The sequence below is a fragment of the Astyanax mexicanus genome, chromosome 3, assembly GCF_023375975.1.
Source record: "Astyanax mexicanus isolate ESR-SI-001 chromosome 3, AstMex3_surface, whole genome shotgun sequence".
NCBI lineage: Eukaryota > Metazoa > Chordata > Actinopteri > Characiformes > Acestrorhamphidae > Astyanax > Astyanax mexicanus.
The window spans coordinates 185,001-204,470 of NC_064410.1; the positions used below are offsets into that span (position 1 = coordinate 185,001).

The following is a 19,470-nucleotide window of genomic DNA, read 5'->3' on the forward strand; positions in this document are numbered from 1 at the left end:
CAGCGTTCTCTCGCTCTGGAATTTCCTGCACTAAAGACTGAAACTCTTCACCTTTAACTCACTTTTCCTCCGTTTCTCTCCTCTATAAAAACACAGTGATCTAATGAGGCGAGATCCTGACGGTTCGCTCCTGATTCTGAGCAGTGAAGAATATTTTAAACAGCTTTAGGTGAATCTGCTGAGTGATGAGCTCCTCATGCCGGACTGGATCTACACTGCTGTGATTCTACAGCACTCTCAACGACCCTGCTCTCTTAATACTGACGATAACAAACGCAACGTTTTTAATTTTTAATTCATTGATATTTCTGTTGAAAGTGGGAATTTTAAGGACGTTTTCACACCAGCACTATTTGTAACGCTAACTACCACAACTATGAACAAGCACTGTGTTCATGCACGCACGGTCTGTGCTGCTCCATGCTGTTTACACACTGAGCTCGGTCTGTGCTGCGTTCACTGCTCACAGCCGCGTGACCCTGTTTACTCTGTGTACATCTGCGCTGCACGTCCAAATAAAAACACTGTGTTTAAAAGCATCTAGTGTTAAAGAACAGTTATACGCAGTGGAACACAGGATCTTTTCCCTATATTTACTTTTTTCGTATATTTATTTTTTTACTCCCAGGTCAGACAGCTCTGACCAATCAGAGGAGACAATGTGCTTGTGTGGTTTATTGATGCGCATTTTGGTGCGTTTGGGTTTATGCCTGTGTGAAACCAAACAGAGGGAGAAACTGAAGCTCCAAATAAATAAACTCATCAACTGATCTGGATCATAGAAACTTTCACAACTACAGGTTGAGTATTAAGAATCTTTTAAGGAAAGGCCTAAAGAAACGTTATGGTATACTTGATCATTTCTGTATTTGTATTTTTTGAAGAGTGTTCTCTCTTCCGTTACTCTGCCTTTAGAAACCATGTCCACATCTAAAGCACCTGTTCCCCAAACACTCCCCCCACTCCCCCCTCAAACACAGAGCTTTAGATAAAGCCCGGGGTTTTTGTTTCCTCTCCAGCCAGAAACTCCTCATCTCATCTGGGTTTTAATAAATCCACTGCGCATCTGTGTTGAGCTGACGGCCTGTGGAGCTCCCTGTCCTTCTGTTACAGCGCTGTTTAGACGATGCTCACAGCGTTCACCAGGGCCGTGCGAGCTCTGCACTGAGGGAGGGAGCTGTTCACTAGGGCTGTAACTAACAATGAATCTGTAAATACAATACTGTATAAACGTGTATAGCTATTTATGAATGATTCACATTCTCAACAAGTCCATAATCTGCTTAAAAAAGCTACTAAAATCCATTTCTATGTTTCTTCAGCTGAATTTATACAGCAGAGCAAACTGCACTCAAAACTCACTGGTTAGTATGTTGTGTCCATTGTGATTAGAATATTGTGGTTATTGTACAATAATATTCATTATAGGCAAACCTCAGCATATTCACGTGTCCTGCTCTGCAGTGTTTATATTGTACATTCAGTCACAAAACAAAAAGTGCAAAGTGAATTTTATATTGACATTCTGCTTCACCTCATATCACTTCTAAAAATGACGAACACACACACACAAACACACACACACACAGCTTGTGTTAAAGTGCCGGACGTTCCCTCGGCTTGCCCTGTCCACACACTGAGGAAATATTATTATTAAGGAATTAATAGCAGCTAGTCGACGTTACGGAGCTTCAGCCGAACCACAGAACAGCCAACCCAGAGAGACACGGAGCTCACGGCCAGAGTTACACCACCAGCTCTCAGACACCATTACACAACATCACACTTACTGTCTCTCTCTCTCTCTTTCTCTCTCTCTCTCTCTTTCTCTCTCTCTCTCTCTCTCTTTCTCTCTCTCTTTTGCTCTCTAACTGTACCTGTTTCTACTATAACCCAAACACTGCTCATCTAACTTCATCAACTACTAGTGTGAATGAAAAAGAGACAGAAACTGTTTCTTGAGGTAAAATAAACTAAAATAAAAAAGATTTTATATTTTCCCCCTATGAATCCTTATACGATGCTATATACTACACTATACTCCCCATTAAACCTTATAATACTCCCCTATACTAAGCCCTATACTCCCTACCCTATAGCCTTTTCTACGCTATAATATCATATAGTTCTTTTACTGCCCTATACAACCCTATAACACTCTATACTCCCCCTGCCTGCACTATAACTCTCATACCCAATAATTATCTAAACCACTTTATACTGTATTATATTACTCTATACACCCTTTACTCTCCTATACTAGCCTTGTACTCCCCTATAATACTTTATACTCACCTATTAGAGTCTGTACCAACCTATACTCCCCTATCATACTACTCTGTAACGCTTTATACTGTTATATATTTCCCTATACACCCTGTATTTTCACAGCTTTGCACAATGTTTGGATGGAAACCCATTAGACGGAGAGAGAGAGAGAGAGACAGAGAGAGAAAGAAGAAAGAAGAAAGAAAGAATCAAAGTCAGATATATAGAGAGGAAGAAACAAAGATTAAGGGGTGAGTGAAAGAGAAAGTGTTGTTTTGTGGACAGTTACAGTTTTGGAAAGATGTTTACTATTACACTAGTGTGTGTAATGTATAAGCTTTGTGTGTGTGAGCACATGCACGCCCGGGCCAAAATTAAAAGCACATTAAAATCTGATGCCAACTGTTTAAGGGCCGACATGTGCGAGCGTGTGGAGCCTGTTTTTCAAAACCTTATTTTGATTGAATCAACTTGTTTTTTTTTTACCCTCTTCACACCCTGCCAACCAATCACAGCCCTCGCCCGGGTGCAGAGCCCTATGGGAGCGAATGAGTGACACCCAGCTGCAGCTCTCTGGGCAGCACAAACAAGTCCTGAGGAATTAATCCAGATTTAAATCCAGTTTAGCGCTATGAGATTAAGATTATCGCGGTTCTCATCCTGGGGGGCAGAAAACAATCTTGTTGTGATAAATATCCCATCTAGTGATATTAAACTCAGACAGTGACCTAACTGCTGCAAACAATAACAAGTAAGCCTAGTAATATAAGTAGGATAATAATAATAATAATAATAATAATAATAATAATAATAATAATAATAATAATAATGGTGAAGAGAGATAAAAGGATGCTAACATGAATAAATAGGCTATTTATAGATCAACATCAAAATCAGTTACATGTTAAACAAAAATACATATATTACTAAAATATAGTCTTAACTGGACTTTTAATGCATTGGATTTATCTGATTTAAATCTGTGCATCATTTACACATTATTAAAATAGATTACATTAACATAATTAATACATACAGATTGTATAATCTCATTAGAAAACCTAAAACCTCTGCCAATAGAATGGGACACATGAGTCACTATTGCTAAAGCCAAGTGTGAGCTGGAGGGGAATACGGCCTCCCAGCACTCAGCACAGTAAAACAACCATCCATCCATCCAGTACCTGTGGATGATCTGGAGATGCAGTACAAATCATCCAACATCAATCAAATCCTTACACCAATGTTCCAACATCTAGTGTAAAACCTTCACAGAAGACTAAAGGCTCTTCAGCAGGAAATGAGGGACGGTCTCACTATTACTACTCCAGATTTAAGAATAACATTAGAGGAGCAGGTGTCAGGTAAACACTGCGCTCTTTACGTGCCCTCAGACAATATCACCTCCAATAAAATATCTATTACTTACCCTCTTCAGGTCCTAAAGACATTCCATATTTAACTACAGCCTCATAAACGGCCAGACTCCAGCGAATCACCCTATAAAACCACACACAGCCCAGCGGCCCCGACGCTGAGATCATTCAGAGAAGAGCTGAAGATCTGAAGAAGAGTCTCATACTGGTGCTTTCCAACCGAGCCACGGGTCTGGAGACTAAATGTGGCTCATCATCACTACAATCACATGTGCTACTCATACATGTGGAGCTCATGATCAAACAAGTAACTGAGGTTGAGTTAGGGGGTAAACTGAGGTTGAGTTAGGGGGTAAACTGAGGTTGTGTTAGGGGGTAAACTGAGATTGAGTTATGGGGTAAACTGAAGTTGAGTTAGGGGGTAAACTGAAGTTGAGTTAGGGGGTAAACTGAGGTTGTGTTAGGGGGTAAACTGAGGTTGTGTTAGGGGGTAAACTGAGATTGACTTATGGGGTAAACTGAAGTTAAGTTAGGGGGTAAACTGAAGTTGAGTTAGGGGGTAAACTGAAGTTGAGTTGGGGGTAAACTGAGGTTGGGTTAGGGGGTAAACTGAGGTTGGGTTAGGGGGTAAACTGAGGTTGAGTTAGGGGGTAAACTGACTTTTAGTTATAGGTTAAACTGAGGTTGAGTTAGAGGGCAAATTGAGGGTGATTTAGTGGCTAGTCTGAGGTTGGGTTAGGGGTAAACTGAGGTTGAGTTATGGGGTAAACTGAGCACGCGCACTCATCCCACCACACTGTACCGCTGTAAACTCGGTAAACTCTCCGGAGCGCGTGCCACAGGCTGCCGGGAGAGACACACGCCCTCCATCGGCTCGCGGTGACTTCATTTGCATTTATCTCACGCCAAGTATTGCAGTTTCACTTTCTGCGGTCGCCCTTGGCTCGATATCACTGTTCGATTTATGTAACATTTCAAATACAATTTATTCTCCCTCTCTCGCGCGCTCTTTCTCTCTTTCTTTCAGGAGGAGGGCTTATGCTCGTGTGTGTGCGTGTGTGTGTGGTGTTTTCCAGTCCAGACAGGCGGCCCTGGAGTCCGTCTCGAGGCCGTGCTGACCGGACACCCCCGTGTCCCCCGGGTGAACCCCCTCCCGCCCCACACCACGCACGAGCCTCTACGAGAAACGGCGCTGCGTCATCATCTGCCTGAGCGGCTTTTCCCCCTCGCGCGCTCCGGCGCGAGACACAATACCGGGGCGGACCGGCCGGCTTCTCCAGCTCGTGCTGCATGTGTGCAGCGCGCAAACTGCCGGTACAACGAACTCGGTGACCCACACCCCCCTCCCCCAAACACACACTCACACACACAAATACATACACACACATTATACACACACACAAATACACACACGATCCCCCTCACCATTCATCGCTCTGTTACCCACAACCACACGCTACAGTCTGCTGCGGTCAGAGTCACCAGAGGACACAATGGGCGCCTTACTACAAATCCAACCTTACACCATTACACTGTTACACCATTACACTATCACACTATTACACCACCATTATACAATTACACTGTTACACTATTACACCACCATTACACCACTACACTGTTACACCATTACACTGTTACACTATTACACCACCGTTACACCACTACACTGTTACACCATTACACTGTTACACTATTACACTATTACACCACCATTATACAATTACACTGTTACACTATTACACCACCATTACACCACTACACTGTTACACCATTACACTGTTACACTATTACACCACCGTTACACCACTACACTGTTACACCATTACACTGTTACACTATTACACCACCATTACACCACTACACTGTTACACCATTACACTGTTACACTATTACACCACCGTTACACCACTACACTGTTACACCATTACACTGTTACACTATTACACTATTACACCACCATTATACAATTACATTGTTACACTATTACACCACCATTACATCGCTACACTATTACACCATTACACTCTTATACCATTACACCTTACACTATTACACCACCATTACACTGTTATATCACACCATTGCACCTGTTTACTATTACACCGTTACACTCTTATAGCATTACACCGTTACACTATTACACCACCATCACTCTATTACACCACCATTCCACTGTTACACTATTAAACTGTAACAACATTACACTATTACACAGTTATATCATTACACCATTACACTATTACACTGTTACACTTTTACAACACTTGTGTTTAAAGGAAACCTGTAGTATGCAGGAATCACGTGGTCTTCACTGTTAAAAACAGATGCAAAGGTACTGTAGCTAAGGTATGTTCTGGCAGCAAGGGCGCCAGATAATCTCTATAAAAATCCTGTAATTTTCTGGAACCCCTGCTGTCAGAAAGTTACTATTTTTTTCAGACATACAGCTAGAAATCCTCCAGCACCCCTGTTGCCAGAAATGACAGGGTTTTATTTTTATATACATTTGTTTATAAATGTGCATTTAAATTACAAAATATAATAACAGTAACATAGCAAATTCTCTCTAGTAGTTTTTTTTAGCAGATATCTGTAAATGTAATTCTCTGACAGCAGGGTGCTGGAAAATGTCTGTAAAGAAACAGTAATTTATTGGCAGGAGGGGGTGCCAGAACATGTAAAAAATAGCAACTTTCTGGCAGTTGCTGGAGTGCCACAAAATTACAGCTTTTTCTTTTACTTTTTTGCAGGTTTTGTTGCCCGCAAAACTGTGGTCTCACTGAAAATGTTTTTTTAATTAAACAAAGAATACTTGCCAGCTAAAAGTTGTTGCATGTGATAATATTTCATGATAATAATTCCACTGATACAGATGTTTATCAATAGTCAATGTGAAAATGCACATTTTAATAAACCATATATACTTGTAATTTTAAGGTGATATAGTTTAGATTTTTTGTTTGTTCATATTACCTTCCAGCCCGCGGAGCTGTTGCTGTCTCCTTTATCTTTGAAGTACGGCACGAAGCGCACCATCCAGTCGTAGATCTGCGAGAGCGTGAGCCGCTTGTCGGGCGTGCTCTCGATGGCGCGCGTGATCAGGTCCGCGTACGACTGGTTGCCCCACGCGTTCCGCCGCGAGGACTTGGCTTTGCGCAGCTGTCCGGCCACGTCGAGCGCGGCGGCGGCGGCCGCAGAGAGGCACGCGGGCGCCGGTGCGCCGGCTGGATGCTTCAGCTCGAGCGGCGCGCCCCCACCGGCCCTCTCGGCGCGGCACGCGGGCGCGTCGTGCGGCTCCGCTTTGAGGCGCTTCGCATGAACCCCGACGACTCCTACTCCTCTCGCTCCGACCGGTCCTCCTCCTCCTCCGCCGCCGCTGTCGCCTGCGAAAACGTCCGGGCACGGCGGCGGCGGGGGCCAGGTGCAGGTGCGCGGGCGGGCGCGCGCCTCGCTGAGGTCCACGGCGTCGCGTCCAACCTGATGCGCCTCCATGCCGCTGTGCTCCATCATCATCAGCATCTGGGCAGCGGAGCGGCGGCGGCGGCGGCGGGGGGCAATCAAGGTCAACGAGCGCGATATATATACCGTTTTATATTTATAAAACGTTAGAGATATATAAACAAAAAAATACAAAAATCAAATAAAACAACAGCACGCGCCTTTTAAAAAATATATATATATATATATATAAAATCCACCAACGTGACCAACGTGTCGCGAGACGTCGAGACGGAGAGCGCGTGTGTTATATATGTAGGTAGTCTGGTCTGAAGTCCCTCTCTCTCACACACACAAATATATGATAGCATAAAACCTCCACGTGCAGCCCAGCGACAGCAGTCGTGCGGCGCGCGACAGCACTGTCAGAAAGGAGCGCGCGAGCGCGGCCCGCGCTTCGCCGTTAATGCCAGTCTCTCTGCCATGACGCCAAATAAAACCTTCCTTTACCGAGCGTCCACGGTGTGTGTGTGTGCGTGAGGGGGGAGTCACACGCCCATCAGCGTGCCACGTTCAGCACCACACACTCTCTGTTCTTCCCGCGCGCGCGGCAGCAGCAACAGTTGACCGTCAGATAGACAGACGGCGACGGCGGGGGACCGAGGAACCGGAGCCCGGAAGAAGAGCCTCAGTCACGCCGGGAGACGGAGACGAAGGAGCGGATGAGATCCATTAAACCCTCTGCCGCGTGAAGATCCCCGTGCCGCCGGTCTCCTCTCTCCGACTCTGTCGCCGGTTCTTGCGGCTCATAGAAGGGAGATACAAGGCGGCAGCGGCGCCTGAAATAAAGAAAAAAAGAGGAGAGGAAAAAGAGAGAGAGAGAGAGGCTCGCGCGAATCAGAATTCTACACGAGCGCGTGCAGCTCCGTCTCCTTTTGTTCGCGGCGACACGAGCGGCGCTTTGTCATGAATGAAAATGCATTTATTTATTTATATACAAATCGATTATTTTATCGGTGAAATAAAATCACATTTATAATATGCTGATTTTTCGCCGCCGCGCGCTGAAGCTCATTACTCGTATGTCCAAGTTGGCGATGACGAGGCGGAGAAACGCTGCCATCAGATATAACTGGAGAATGGCTGAGTGGAGTCACTCCCTCTGTTCTCTTCATGCTCCGGATTCAGGCTCGGGTTATTATTATATATATCAAATACTGTCAAAAATAAATGAAATTAATACTATAAAAAAACTAAAACTATAAAATAAGTTTAGGTTGTAAGGTCCTTTATGTAACGTTTGAAAATGAAAAAAAAAAACCTCAACAACAACAAAGGAGCTGTAGGATACAACAAACCACAATATTTTATTCAGTTTTTCTCTTCATATCTTTCAGCTTGGCATTAAAAATAATGATAATACATTTTTGGCTCATTCTTGTTTGTCACTTCTCTATTTATTCCCTATTACTGACATTTCCAACCTGTTGCACCAACAGCAGGTCAGACAGCATGTGTCATGCCAACATGCTAACATGCTAACACTTCAGTTATTCCAATCAAGACTGAATTAATGACTTCTATCACGCCAACAATCTGGATTTCAGGTGAAGCTTAAGATGATCAACCTGATTAAACCAAACTGATTTAAATGGATATGGTGGAATAGTTCACTTCTGTTCTCCCCAAGCATTATTAAATACAGCGATTTAAAGGCTTTAAGATGCTCCAAACATTCTTACAATACTAGTTATAGGGGCATAGCCTTATACCCATGCAAATAAATCACTATTTTTACACCATTAACAACAATCTCAAAGTAGCTCCACAAATTTCATTGGTAGAATTCTGAGAGCCCTTCAGCATGAAAGTGATGTCTGCTTAACCATATTAATGTTAGTGTGGTGTGTGCTCACTAGTACGTAGTATATGTGTGTGTTCCCTGCGCATACACAGGTAAAAGGTGTTGCTAGGTGACAGACTGAACCCCACACAACACAACTCACAAAGTAATATTTTTTTTAAGATTATTAAGTGAAAAAGACTTGGGGGCTTTTAAAAGTTTGCGAGTGTGCAAAAGAGAGAGAGAGAGAGAGAGAGAGAGAGAGAGAAAGAGGGTTCTGCACTCTAAAAAACAGAGGTACGATCTGAGTACTTTTTTGTACTCAAAGGTACACTCTTCATTATTGTACCCTCAAAGGTACAATATTGGTCTTTACGGGGTCAGATTTGTTCCCTCTGAAGTACAAAGTAAATTCTAACAGCAATAAGTACAAATTTGTACCATTAATCAGCCAAAAGGTACATTCAGTATTCTGCATCACTGTACTAATAAACAATATATATTTAAATTGCACATTTTTCATTTAAAAGCCAGACAATTTTGGATCATCAAGTTCTTGACACATATTTAGTTGATGATAATGTTTATAATCTTTATAATCTTTACTGGCACAAAAACCATGGGTACAAAAAAGGACTTTCACTGTAAGGTACTTTTTTGTACCTCAATATAAGGTACAGCCCCAGCGACAAGCTTTGTACTCTTTTAAGTACAAATCTGTACTTATATTTCTTAGAGTGTGGACAGGAGGTGAGAGTTAGTTATTAGATTTAATCCATATTTTAAAATATATAAATAAAAGAAGCATAATCAGAATCTACCTTCTGAATACAGTACTAGTGACACAGCGTTTACTGCCCTAAATAAATACATTAATATAATAATTGTAATGTTTATGATTATTATAATTTTGTGGGAGCATTGCAAGTGTAGAAGAGCCGTAACCAATCAAAGCTTTTAAATTAACATTGATTTCATGTCAGAATTTGAGATCGTTTTTCAAACAACATAAAAAACAATAATTACAACAAGAATGCGAGTTTATTCAGTGTTCTCTGCTGTGATTGAGGCCTGTGATGTGATTGGTTGATATTAGAGGTCAGTAGGAGAGCAGGGCGGGGTTTGGATGTCTGGATAAGGGCTGAGGAGCAGATCTTCTATAGAGAGGAACCGCTGGGAGCAGATTTAAGGTCCTCGCGCCTATTCACGAGCGCGGTGGGCGGGGCGGCAGGGAATGTCACGTTCAATAGCAGCCCGCGTCCTCTCCGTGCGTGACTGGCTGATAAAGTGACCGGGGGCGGGATTCGCCCACGCCGCGAGCCACTGCCGCGGGGATCCGATTGGTTTGGAGAGGGACGGGTGGGTGGAGCCTAGTATCCATTCAGTTCAATTAGTAAAGAGCGTCTGACGCTGCGTTTCGCAGACTGGCTGCGCGTTTGGATGAGTGGGCGGGGACTATTCGCCATACATAAAAAAGGCCATAAGAGTCCCCATCCTTTTCTTTAGTGTGGAAAATCCCCCAGCGGTGACGTCACAGACCACCCCTGACAACCTGTCGCCCATAGCAACAGAGTCCTCAAACGCACCGCCGCCGAAAAGCCTTTTCATCCTGATTAAATAGAGAGAGAGAAAAAGAGAGAGAAGGGAAAGTTAGAGAGATAGATGAAAAAAGGAGTATGAAGAAAAGGATGAGTGAATAGAGGAGTTACAGAGAGAGAGAAAGAGAGGGGTGAAAAAGAGAGAGATGGAACGGGAAGGGGGGTTGAAAGAGTGGTGGGGTAAATGATTGGAAGGGTAACAGAAAGAGAAAGAGAGAGAGAGAGGAAAAGACAGAGAGAGAGAGAGAGAGAGAGATGTTGTAAATGAGGAGAAACAGGGCTGGTAATTTAGAACATATGGGGTTTGTGGTTTGGAAGAGGAGGTTTTAGTTGTAACTGACTCTGTGACTCTCAGCCTGTGGAATGAAAACACTGTGGATTTAATGCTCTAGTAACCCCACCCCCCTCTCCTCAGATCCCCCTCCCTCAGTCCACAACCCCCCCCCCCACACACACACACACACACACACTCTCTCTGATGGCATCAGGTCAGGATTATTACACACTCAGAGCTCGTGGCCAAATTGAGAACTTAATGAAAATAAGAAAAACATGGTGATTCTAAACACGCCTGAATTCCTCCCTGAACCACGAGAGTAAACTCACACTCACTCTCTCAGATTCACCACAGCATTGACATCACGCCCTGATCATCCCCACGGTGCACCTGCCCCGATTCACTGATTCACTGTGCTGACAGAGGTGTTCCACAGCTGGGATCCGTACCCCAGCTGTGCCGGCCAGAGTGAGCGAAGGCACAGTCTCACTTTATTGTATTGTACCGTGTTGTGCTGTGTTAGATCTGTTGAATTGTGTTGTGCTTCGTTGTAAGACTGTGTTGTCCTGTGTTGTTCTCTGATGCACTGTGTTAGACTGTGATGTACTGTGATCTACTGTAGTGTACTGTGGTGTGCTGCATTAGACTGTGATGTGTTGTGTTAGACTGTGTTGTGCTGTGTTGTACTGTGATGTACTGTGATGTACTTTGTTAGACTGTGTTGTACTGTGTCATGCTTTTTAATAAGGCCCATTGCTATTGAAAATGTTGAAAGACTGTCTGACAAATCACAGTTTTCTAATTGTATACGGCAACAGGTTTACATGGAAAAGGGGAGTGAAATTTATGAATGATTTCCACAGGCTAGGTAATCTCAGCAAAAAGCACGATGGGAGATGGGAGTGGCTACTCGATTTATGTCCTGCCATTACCTCCAAAACATAACCCACCTTCTAACATAAACTTGCAGTAGAAAGGATAATGGATGGGATAAGTATAATTTAAGGTGATTTAAAAGAAGATATTTCAACTTTAGTCTATAAAAATGACTGAAATGTAACATTTTATCTATCATTATTAAATACCACAGTTTATTTCAGTACTATTGCTGACCATGTGCCTCCATTAATGATCATAATGTTCTCATGGTTTCTATCGGCTGCTTCCATCATGATGATGAACCTCACCACAAAGCAAACATCTCACACTGGTTTTATGATCACGACAGTAGTGAGTAAACAGTGTTCTTCAGTGGTCGTCTCAGTCACCAGATCAGAATTAAATCCTCTCAGATGTGGTAAAATGGGAGATTTGCAGCATGAAAGAGCTTCAGGAATCGTGTGAGAGAATCATGTTATTATGAACCAGAATCTCAAAGGAATGTTTCCAACATCTCGTGGCGTCCGGCCGCAAATAACTGAAGCTGTTTTGAGAGCAGGGGAAGCCCTGCCCGGTATTAGTGTGGGGTTTATAATTCAGCACGCAGACAGGCCTGAAGCTCATCTTTACTGATATACTATTACTCCAAACGCTACAGTAATATTACTTCATATTTATATAATTAATTGTATGGAAAGAATTCTACATTCTCAATGGTGTTATTTGATTAGAGTTTGATTTGCTGTTTTTTAGGATTCCAAATTCTGTGTTTTGCAAAAACAAATAAACATTTTTCCTAGATTTGACTTCCCAATACTTCAAAATGCTACAGTAATATCTCCTGAAACATAAACCACATGAAAGTAAGATATTTACTAATTTATTGACTGATTTTCATGTTTTATAGGACTTTAAACTTTGGTCTACAACCAAATGTTCTTACATTTGCCATCCCATACAAAACATACATGAATACATAAATGAATAATATAACAAGTGTTATTCAAATTTTCAGTTGTTTAATTTAATAACACCTTGATTTTCTTCTTTAATAAGGCTTTAAATTGTGGTCTACACATAACGCAATGTTTAAAATATAGTGATTTAACCTGAAAAGATATTTTATATCAAAGTTACATGTTATACTGTTCTACAGATAAGGTAGTTGTTGTGTTTCTGGTGTATATTAGTTGATTAGAGCTGGTTAAATTATATTTATTGAGGGTAAAACTCTTGCGTTTCTTTTTTATGTTCAGTTTTTCTGCAGGAGAAGTGAGCGCAGCTTTTCCCCCCAGCTCCACTGAGCACACAGCTACCGTAATACACAGTTTATACGCTCACTATAAACTTTCACACAGAAACATCTTTTTCTCCAGCAAATATCTTACTTTTCTGCACAGGTGCACCTTAAGTACCTTTATTTTACTCATTAACAGGATACTTTTGGTGCAGATCTGACTCTTTAAGACTTTATTAATTTTCTTTACAGCGTTCCGATATTATCCCTCCTCCTCATTCATTCTCTCAGCTTCTCTCATCTGAATTTCCTCTTGATTACTTTCTTTCCCTCTATCTCTCCTCCTCATCTTCTTAATTAGGCTGTTCTTCCTTTTCTCTTCCCTCCTTTTGTTCGACTCTCTGTCTCTCTGTTCTGTTTATTTCAGTCTGTTCTACATTTCTCTGAATACGTCTAGCCAAGACTCTGTCCTTTACTTTCCCTCTATAATATCTCTCTGATGTGTCCTAACTTCCCCCAGTCTCTCTCTCTCTCTCTCTCTCTCTCTCTTTCCTCTCTCTCTCTCTCCTCTCTCTCTCTCTCTCTGGCATTACATAAGTCATGTGTCTGGGTTGTTTGTCTGAGTGGAGGGATGGAGGGATGAGTGGAGAGAGAAAGGGATGAGTGGAGAGAGGGATGGGAGGGGCTGATGGCCATCCCAGGAATTTGGCTCCTCAACCAGCCTGGGCTTCAGCCAACCATGTGGCCTCCCAATGTCACACAGAGAGAGAGAGAGATGGGAGAGTGAGCAAGAAAAGATATGAGATGAAACAGAACAGAAAGAACAAGATGAAAGAGAGAGCAAGAAAACTGATTGAACAAGAAAAATAGTGAGAAGAGAGAGAGAGCAATAAAAAGAGTGAGATTAGACTGAGCAAAAAAGTGAGACAAGAAGAAGAAAGAGAAAGAGTGAGATGAGATGTAAGAGAGGAGTAGAAAAGGTAGAGAGAGAAACAGATAAAGAGAGAGAGAGAGACATGAGAGAGTGTCAGAGAGCACACAGAGGGAGAAACAGAGATGAGAAAAAGAGTGAGAGAGAAGAGACAAAGGAAGAATAGAACTGGCAGAGAGGGTGGAAGAAAAAGAGTGAGTGATGGAAAGAAGCGATAGTGAGCGAGAGAAAACAGAGGGAGAAGAGAAGTAGAGAAGAGAGAGAGAGACAGAGAGAGCGTGATAGTGAGAGATGGAGAGAATGAGGAGGGGTGCAGAAGGAGGATGAAGGGATGGTTGTGGGGTTGGTACCCTGACTGCTGGCAGAGTGCAGCTCTGAGATTAATACTCCCAGTCTGGCTCTCTGCTCTCTGATCCATCTCACTTCCTCTCCTCCACTTAGTGTTCCATCCATCCATTCTCTTAGTCTCCTGTAGGAGTATATAAAAATACACATTTTGCACCAGGAGTAAAGCAGCATAAAGTTATCCAAAAGCAGTGTGTAAGACTGGTGGAGGAGAACATGATGCCAAGATGCATAAAAACTAAAACTGTGAAACCAGGGTTATTCCACCAAATATTGATTATTTCTGAACTCTTAAAACTTTATGAATATGAACTTGTTTTCTTTGCATTATTTGAGGTCTGAAAGCTCTACATCTTTTTTGTTATTTCAGCCATTTCTCATTTTCTGTAAATAAATGCTCTAAATGAGAATATTTTTATTTGTAATTTGGGAGAAATGTTGTCTGTAGTTTATAGAATAAAACAACAATGTTCATTTTACTCAAACATAAACCTATAAATAGCAAAATCAGAGAAACTGATTCAGAAACTGAAGTGATCAGAGTTTATAATAGAAACACCTGCGGCTGATCTCACCTTAAACATCCTCCTCCAGAGGAAGCAGCAGCAGCAGAACGATGGGAGCAGGATGCAGGTACACGTGTCCGGTCTCTGATACCTGGCGTTGTCACGGCGATGATAATCTTCTCCTCATTGGTTGCTTCACAGAAGCTCAGCAGCTAAAACACATCAGGTTTCAGACGATGAAGCTGAACTGGAATCAGCGGCCTGAGGATCGAGTTCAGATCTCTCTCAGCCTGAACCTCCCATTACACTGATCTGAGACCTGAGAAGAGCTCAGTGTGGCTCTGAATTATCTCACAGAGCCCTGAGAACATTCTGAAGGATCATATTAACCACCTGAAACAGGAAAAGAACGAGAGGAAGAAAGAAGAACAGATAAAGGTCGAGAAGAAGACTGTGAACAATATTGAAATCATGATAATTGTGTGTGAACGTGTGTGTGTGTGTGTGTGTGTTGGGGAGCTGAACGAGGTGTTTTATGTGCACTGGGGGATTAATATATTTGCAACAAGTTAACACAATGCTTAGTTTGTGAATTAAGTGACAGCTAGTGTGTAGTATGTGTGTGTATAATGTGTGTGGTGTGTGTATAGTGTGTATAGCTCTGTGAGGTTAGTGACTGTACAGGGTGTATATTGTGTGTGTGTGTAGAGTGTGTGTGAGTGTTTGATAGTTGTGTGTAAGGTAAGTGTACGGGGTGAATAGTGTGTGTGTGTGTGTTTCATAGTTAGTGAGTGTACAGTATGTGTGTGTAGAGTGTGTGTGAGTGTTTGATAGCTCTGTGAGGTAAGTGTACTGGATGTATATGTGTATCTGTGTGTGTGTGTAGTGTGTGTGTGTGTGTGAATGTTTGATAGCTGTGTGAGGTAAGTGTACAGGGTGTGATGTATAGTGTGTATATGTGTGTATATTGTGTTTAGTGTGTGTAGTGTGTGTGTGTGTGTGTGTGTGTGAGGTGCAGGTAAACAGGGCTCACCAGGTGTCAGGAGGTGTTCAGGTGAGTTCTGCTTGGCTGATTTAAGAAGCTCCGGAGCTTCAGCGACTGACAGAACCTCTCCAGAACCTTCACTCAGCTTTCAAACAAGGTCACCTCCTCGACCAGAATCCATCACACACACACACACACAACGATTTGCTCACCGCTATCTCACACTTTACTACAGGCCTGCTGCTGTATGTTAATAACTAACATTATTTCATGTTTATCTAAAGTTTTATTCTAAATAAAAAGTCTAAATAAGCCTGACAGATCCTGCAGAAACTTTACAAATAACTAACTAAACAGCGGTTTTAATATAATTCTAAATGTATTGGATGAGTGGATGGGTCTTCCAGCATGACAATGACCCAAAATATACAGCCAAGGCAACAAAGGAGTGACTTAAAAAGAAGCATATTAAGATCCAGGAGTGGCATAACCCCTAACCAGACCTTAATTCCTTAGAAAATCTGTGGAGGAGCTCAAACTTCATGTTGCCACGTGTTATCATCAAAAAATCTCCCCTGAGAAAAACAAGAACCTGGTGGCCAACTCCAATTAACATCTGACCCCTGTGCTTAATAACAAGCTTTTCTCCACCAAGTCTGACTTCACATGTGTCGGAGGAGGCGTGTGCTGGTCTTCACCCTCCTGGTGTTGGGGCACTACTAGTGATAGGGGGAGTCCTAATGAGTGGGTACAATAATTGACCCTTCAAAATGAGGAAAAATGGGATAAAATTACTGATTATATGACTGATGATCCAGATCATACAGTGGAATTCACCCAAGCAAACGGCAAAGAACTGGAGTATTTTAATGGCTTTTTAATTTGGTCACACTTTTTCTTTATCGTGGACAAAAGTGGTGAGAGACCAAGTATATAAAGTAGAATACCATCAAATAAGGAGGATAATATTATAATACTCGGCCCAGTCATCTCCACCTACAGTGCATTAAAGAGTAGAACTCTGGTTTAGCATTAGAATAAATATAACCTGTAATAATAACCTCCTCATAGCTCTTACAGTTAACTGTTAGCTGTAGTTAATTAGAGGGTCATCCTGCAGGTCTTGTAGTGAATATATAATTTCTGTGGTTATATATATATATGATATATAGAAGCTGTATGATGAGAAAAGTGTTCTGGTTGCTGGTTGTCAGTCTCTCTTTATCGATGTCTCTGGATGTCCCTCTTCCTCTCAGCAGAATCATCTTCATCCATTTTCCCGCCTTTATTTCACGCGCTGAAGTTTAGTGAAGGTTAGAATCGAGAGCTGAGATGCAAATCTAACTTTAACATCCTGAAACTGGCAATCTGTTCTTATTCAGGCTGTAATAAAGCGGCGGGTCGGGGGTTAACACACAGCCTGAACAACAGAGAGGAGGCTGAATTAGAGGAGAGGAGAAATGAGGGGGTTCACAGGGTCGTATATCATTAAGCAATTGAGAAAGTTAATTAGGCAGCTCTGATAATTATTGCCATGGCAACCTGCGCGCGCTCATGCAGATTTGATTAATGAGGTGCCATTTTTCCCCTCGGCAGTTACTGAGGAGCGCGGGAGACCCCCAGCGGCCAGGCGACGCACTGCACCCTCCCGCCTACAGTCCCTCTATATACTACACTATATATATGCATATATACAGTATTGTGCAAATGTTTTAATCACCTGTGGGAATTTCAGTAAAAAAAGCTTCTTATCTGTGCAGTAAGTGTTTATTATCTCAGTAAAACACATTACAGCATTACAATAAATACAAACAGCAATTGTACAAAAAGCAGAGCTTTTACAGCCCTGTTCTCCTTAAAACATCTCCTAATCTCTCCTCCTCATCTGAGTTTAATATTCTGAGTTATTTATTTCTAGTTCTCATCATATTAATCAATCACCTGGTTTGGTGGTTAATTACTGGTAAATGTGGTAAATCAGGTGAGCTGCTGACGGAACTGAACATAATAATATACACATGCTGACTGAGGAGCATCCAGGAGAAATCTGGAATCTCTACACTTTACACTGTTCTTCAGCTCGGCTCACAGGATATGAAACATACTTATAGTTAAAAATGTCAGGTAAAATCAGGGGGTTTAGATATTTTTTAACTTTAAAACACTGTCCAGAAGATTCTTTGAATAAACATGCAAAGCTATTTTTGGACTGCTGGGACTTATTTTTCCTTATTTTATATCAGTCCAGATACAACAAAACTCCAGGATTTAATTTAACCAAATCTTTCAGTGTATGTGCACATCTGTACTTGTGAAAAAAATTAAAGCATGTTTTAGTTCTTTATGCAATACATTTCTTCTAAAATAAAAAAAAAAGTTTTCTTCCAAGGGGATCATTTTAACGTATGGTTATCTGTTGGAAGGTTCACTTTTTATCTGAACTGTCAAACTGTGAAAATATAAAACCTAAGAACAAACAGTCTGGTTTCTGATCTGTTCTCTACACAAAATCAAAAATCACCAGAAAGACCCAAAGCGCCCCCTAGTGAACACCATGCACACACCTCACACACCTCACACACACACACACACCTCACACACACCTCACACACCTCACACACACACACACACACACACCTCACACACACACACACCTCACACACACCTCACACACACCTCACACACACACACACCTCACACACACCTCACACACACCTCACACACCTCACACACCACACACACACACACACACACACCTCACACACACCTCACACACACCTCACACACACCTCACACACACCTCACACACCTCACATTCACACACACACACACACACACACACACACACACACTTACACACCTCACACACCTCACACACCTCACATTCACACACACACTTACACACACTTACACACCTCACACACACTCACCTCACACACCTCACACACCTCACATTCACACACACACACACACACACACACACCTCACACACACACACACACTTACACACACTTACACACCTCACACACACTCACCTCACACACCTCACACACACACACACACCTCACACACACACACACACTTACACACACTTACACACCTCACACACACTCACCTCACACACCTCACACACCTCACATTCACATACACACTTACACACACTTACACACCTCACACACACTCACCTCACACACCTCACACACCTCACATTCACATACACACACACACCTCACACACACACACACACTTACACACACTTACACACCTCACACACACTCACCTCACACACCTCACATTCACACACACACACACACACACACACACACCTCACACTCACACACACCTAACACACACCTCACACACACACCTCACACACACACCTCACACACACACCTCACACACACACACTTACACACACTTACACACACTTACACACCTCACACACACACACTTACACACACTTACACACACTTACACACACTTACACACACCTCACACACCTCACACACCTCACACACACACACCTAACACACTCCTCACACACACCTCACACACACCTCACACACACCTCACACACATACACCTCACATACACCTCACACACACACACCGACACACTCACACACTCAGTGAGCCAGACTCAAATAAGACATATCACATTTTAACACTGATAACCCTGTAATACCTGAACATATCTCATGAAAAATGATCTAAAGCATTTCAGACTCTGATAGACAGATAGAGATGCTGCAGGAAAAACCTCATATCTCCACTCAGCACAGAAA

At 42.4% G+C, this 19,470-nt stretch overlaps 1 protein-coding gene across 1 annotated transcript in view; it reads right to left on the bottom strand.

The window, feature by feature from the left end:
- The window catches only part of foxo6b (forkhead box O6 b), a 33,304-nt gene extending 24,916 nt beyond the window's left edge, over positions 1–8,388 (bottom strand). The window contains exon 1 of the mRNA XM_022665700.2: positions 6,621–8,388. Within this exon, the coding sequence (XP_022521421.2) occupies positions 6,621–7,166 (546 nt within the window). The 5' untranslated portion in view covers positions 7,167–8,388. The remainder of the gene's footprint in view (positions 1–6,620) is intronic.
- Positions 8,389–19,470: the final 11,082 nt, after the last annotated feature.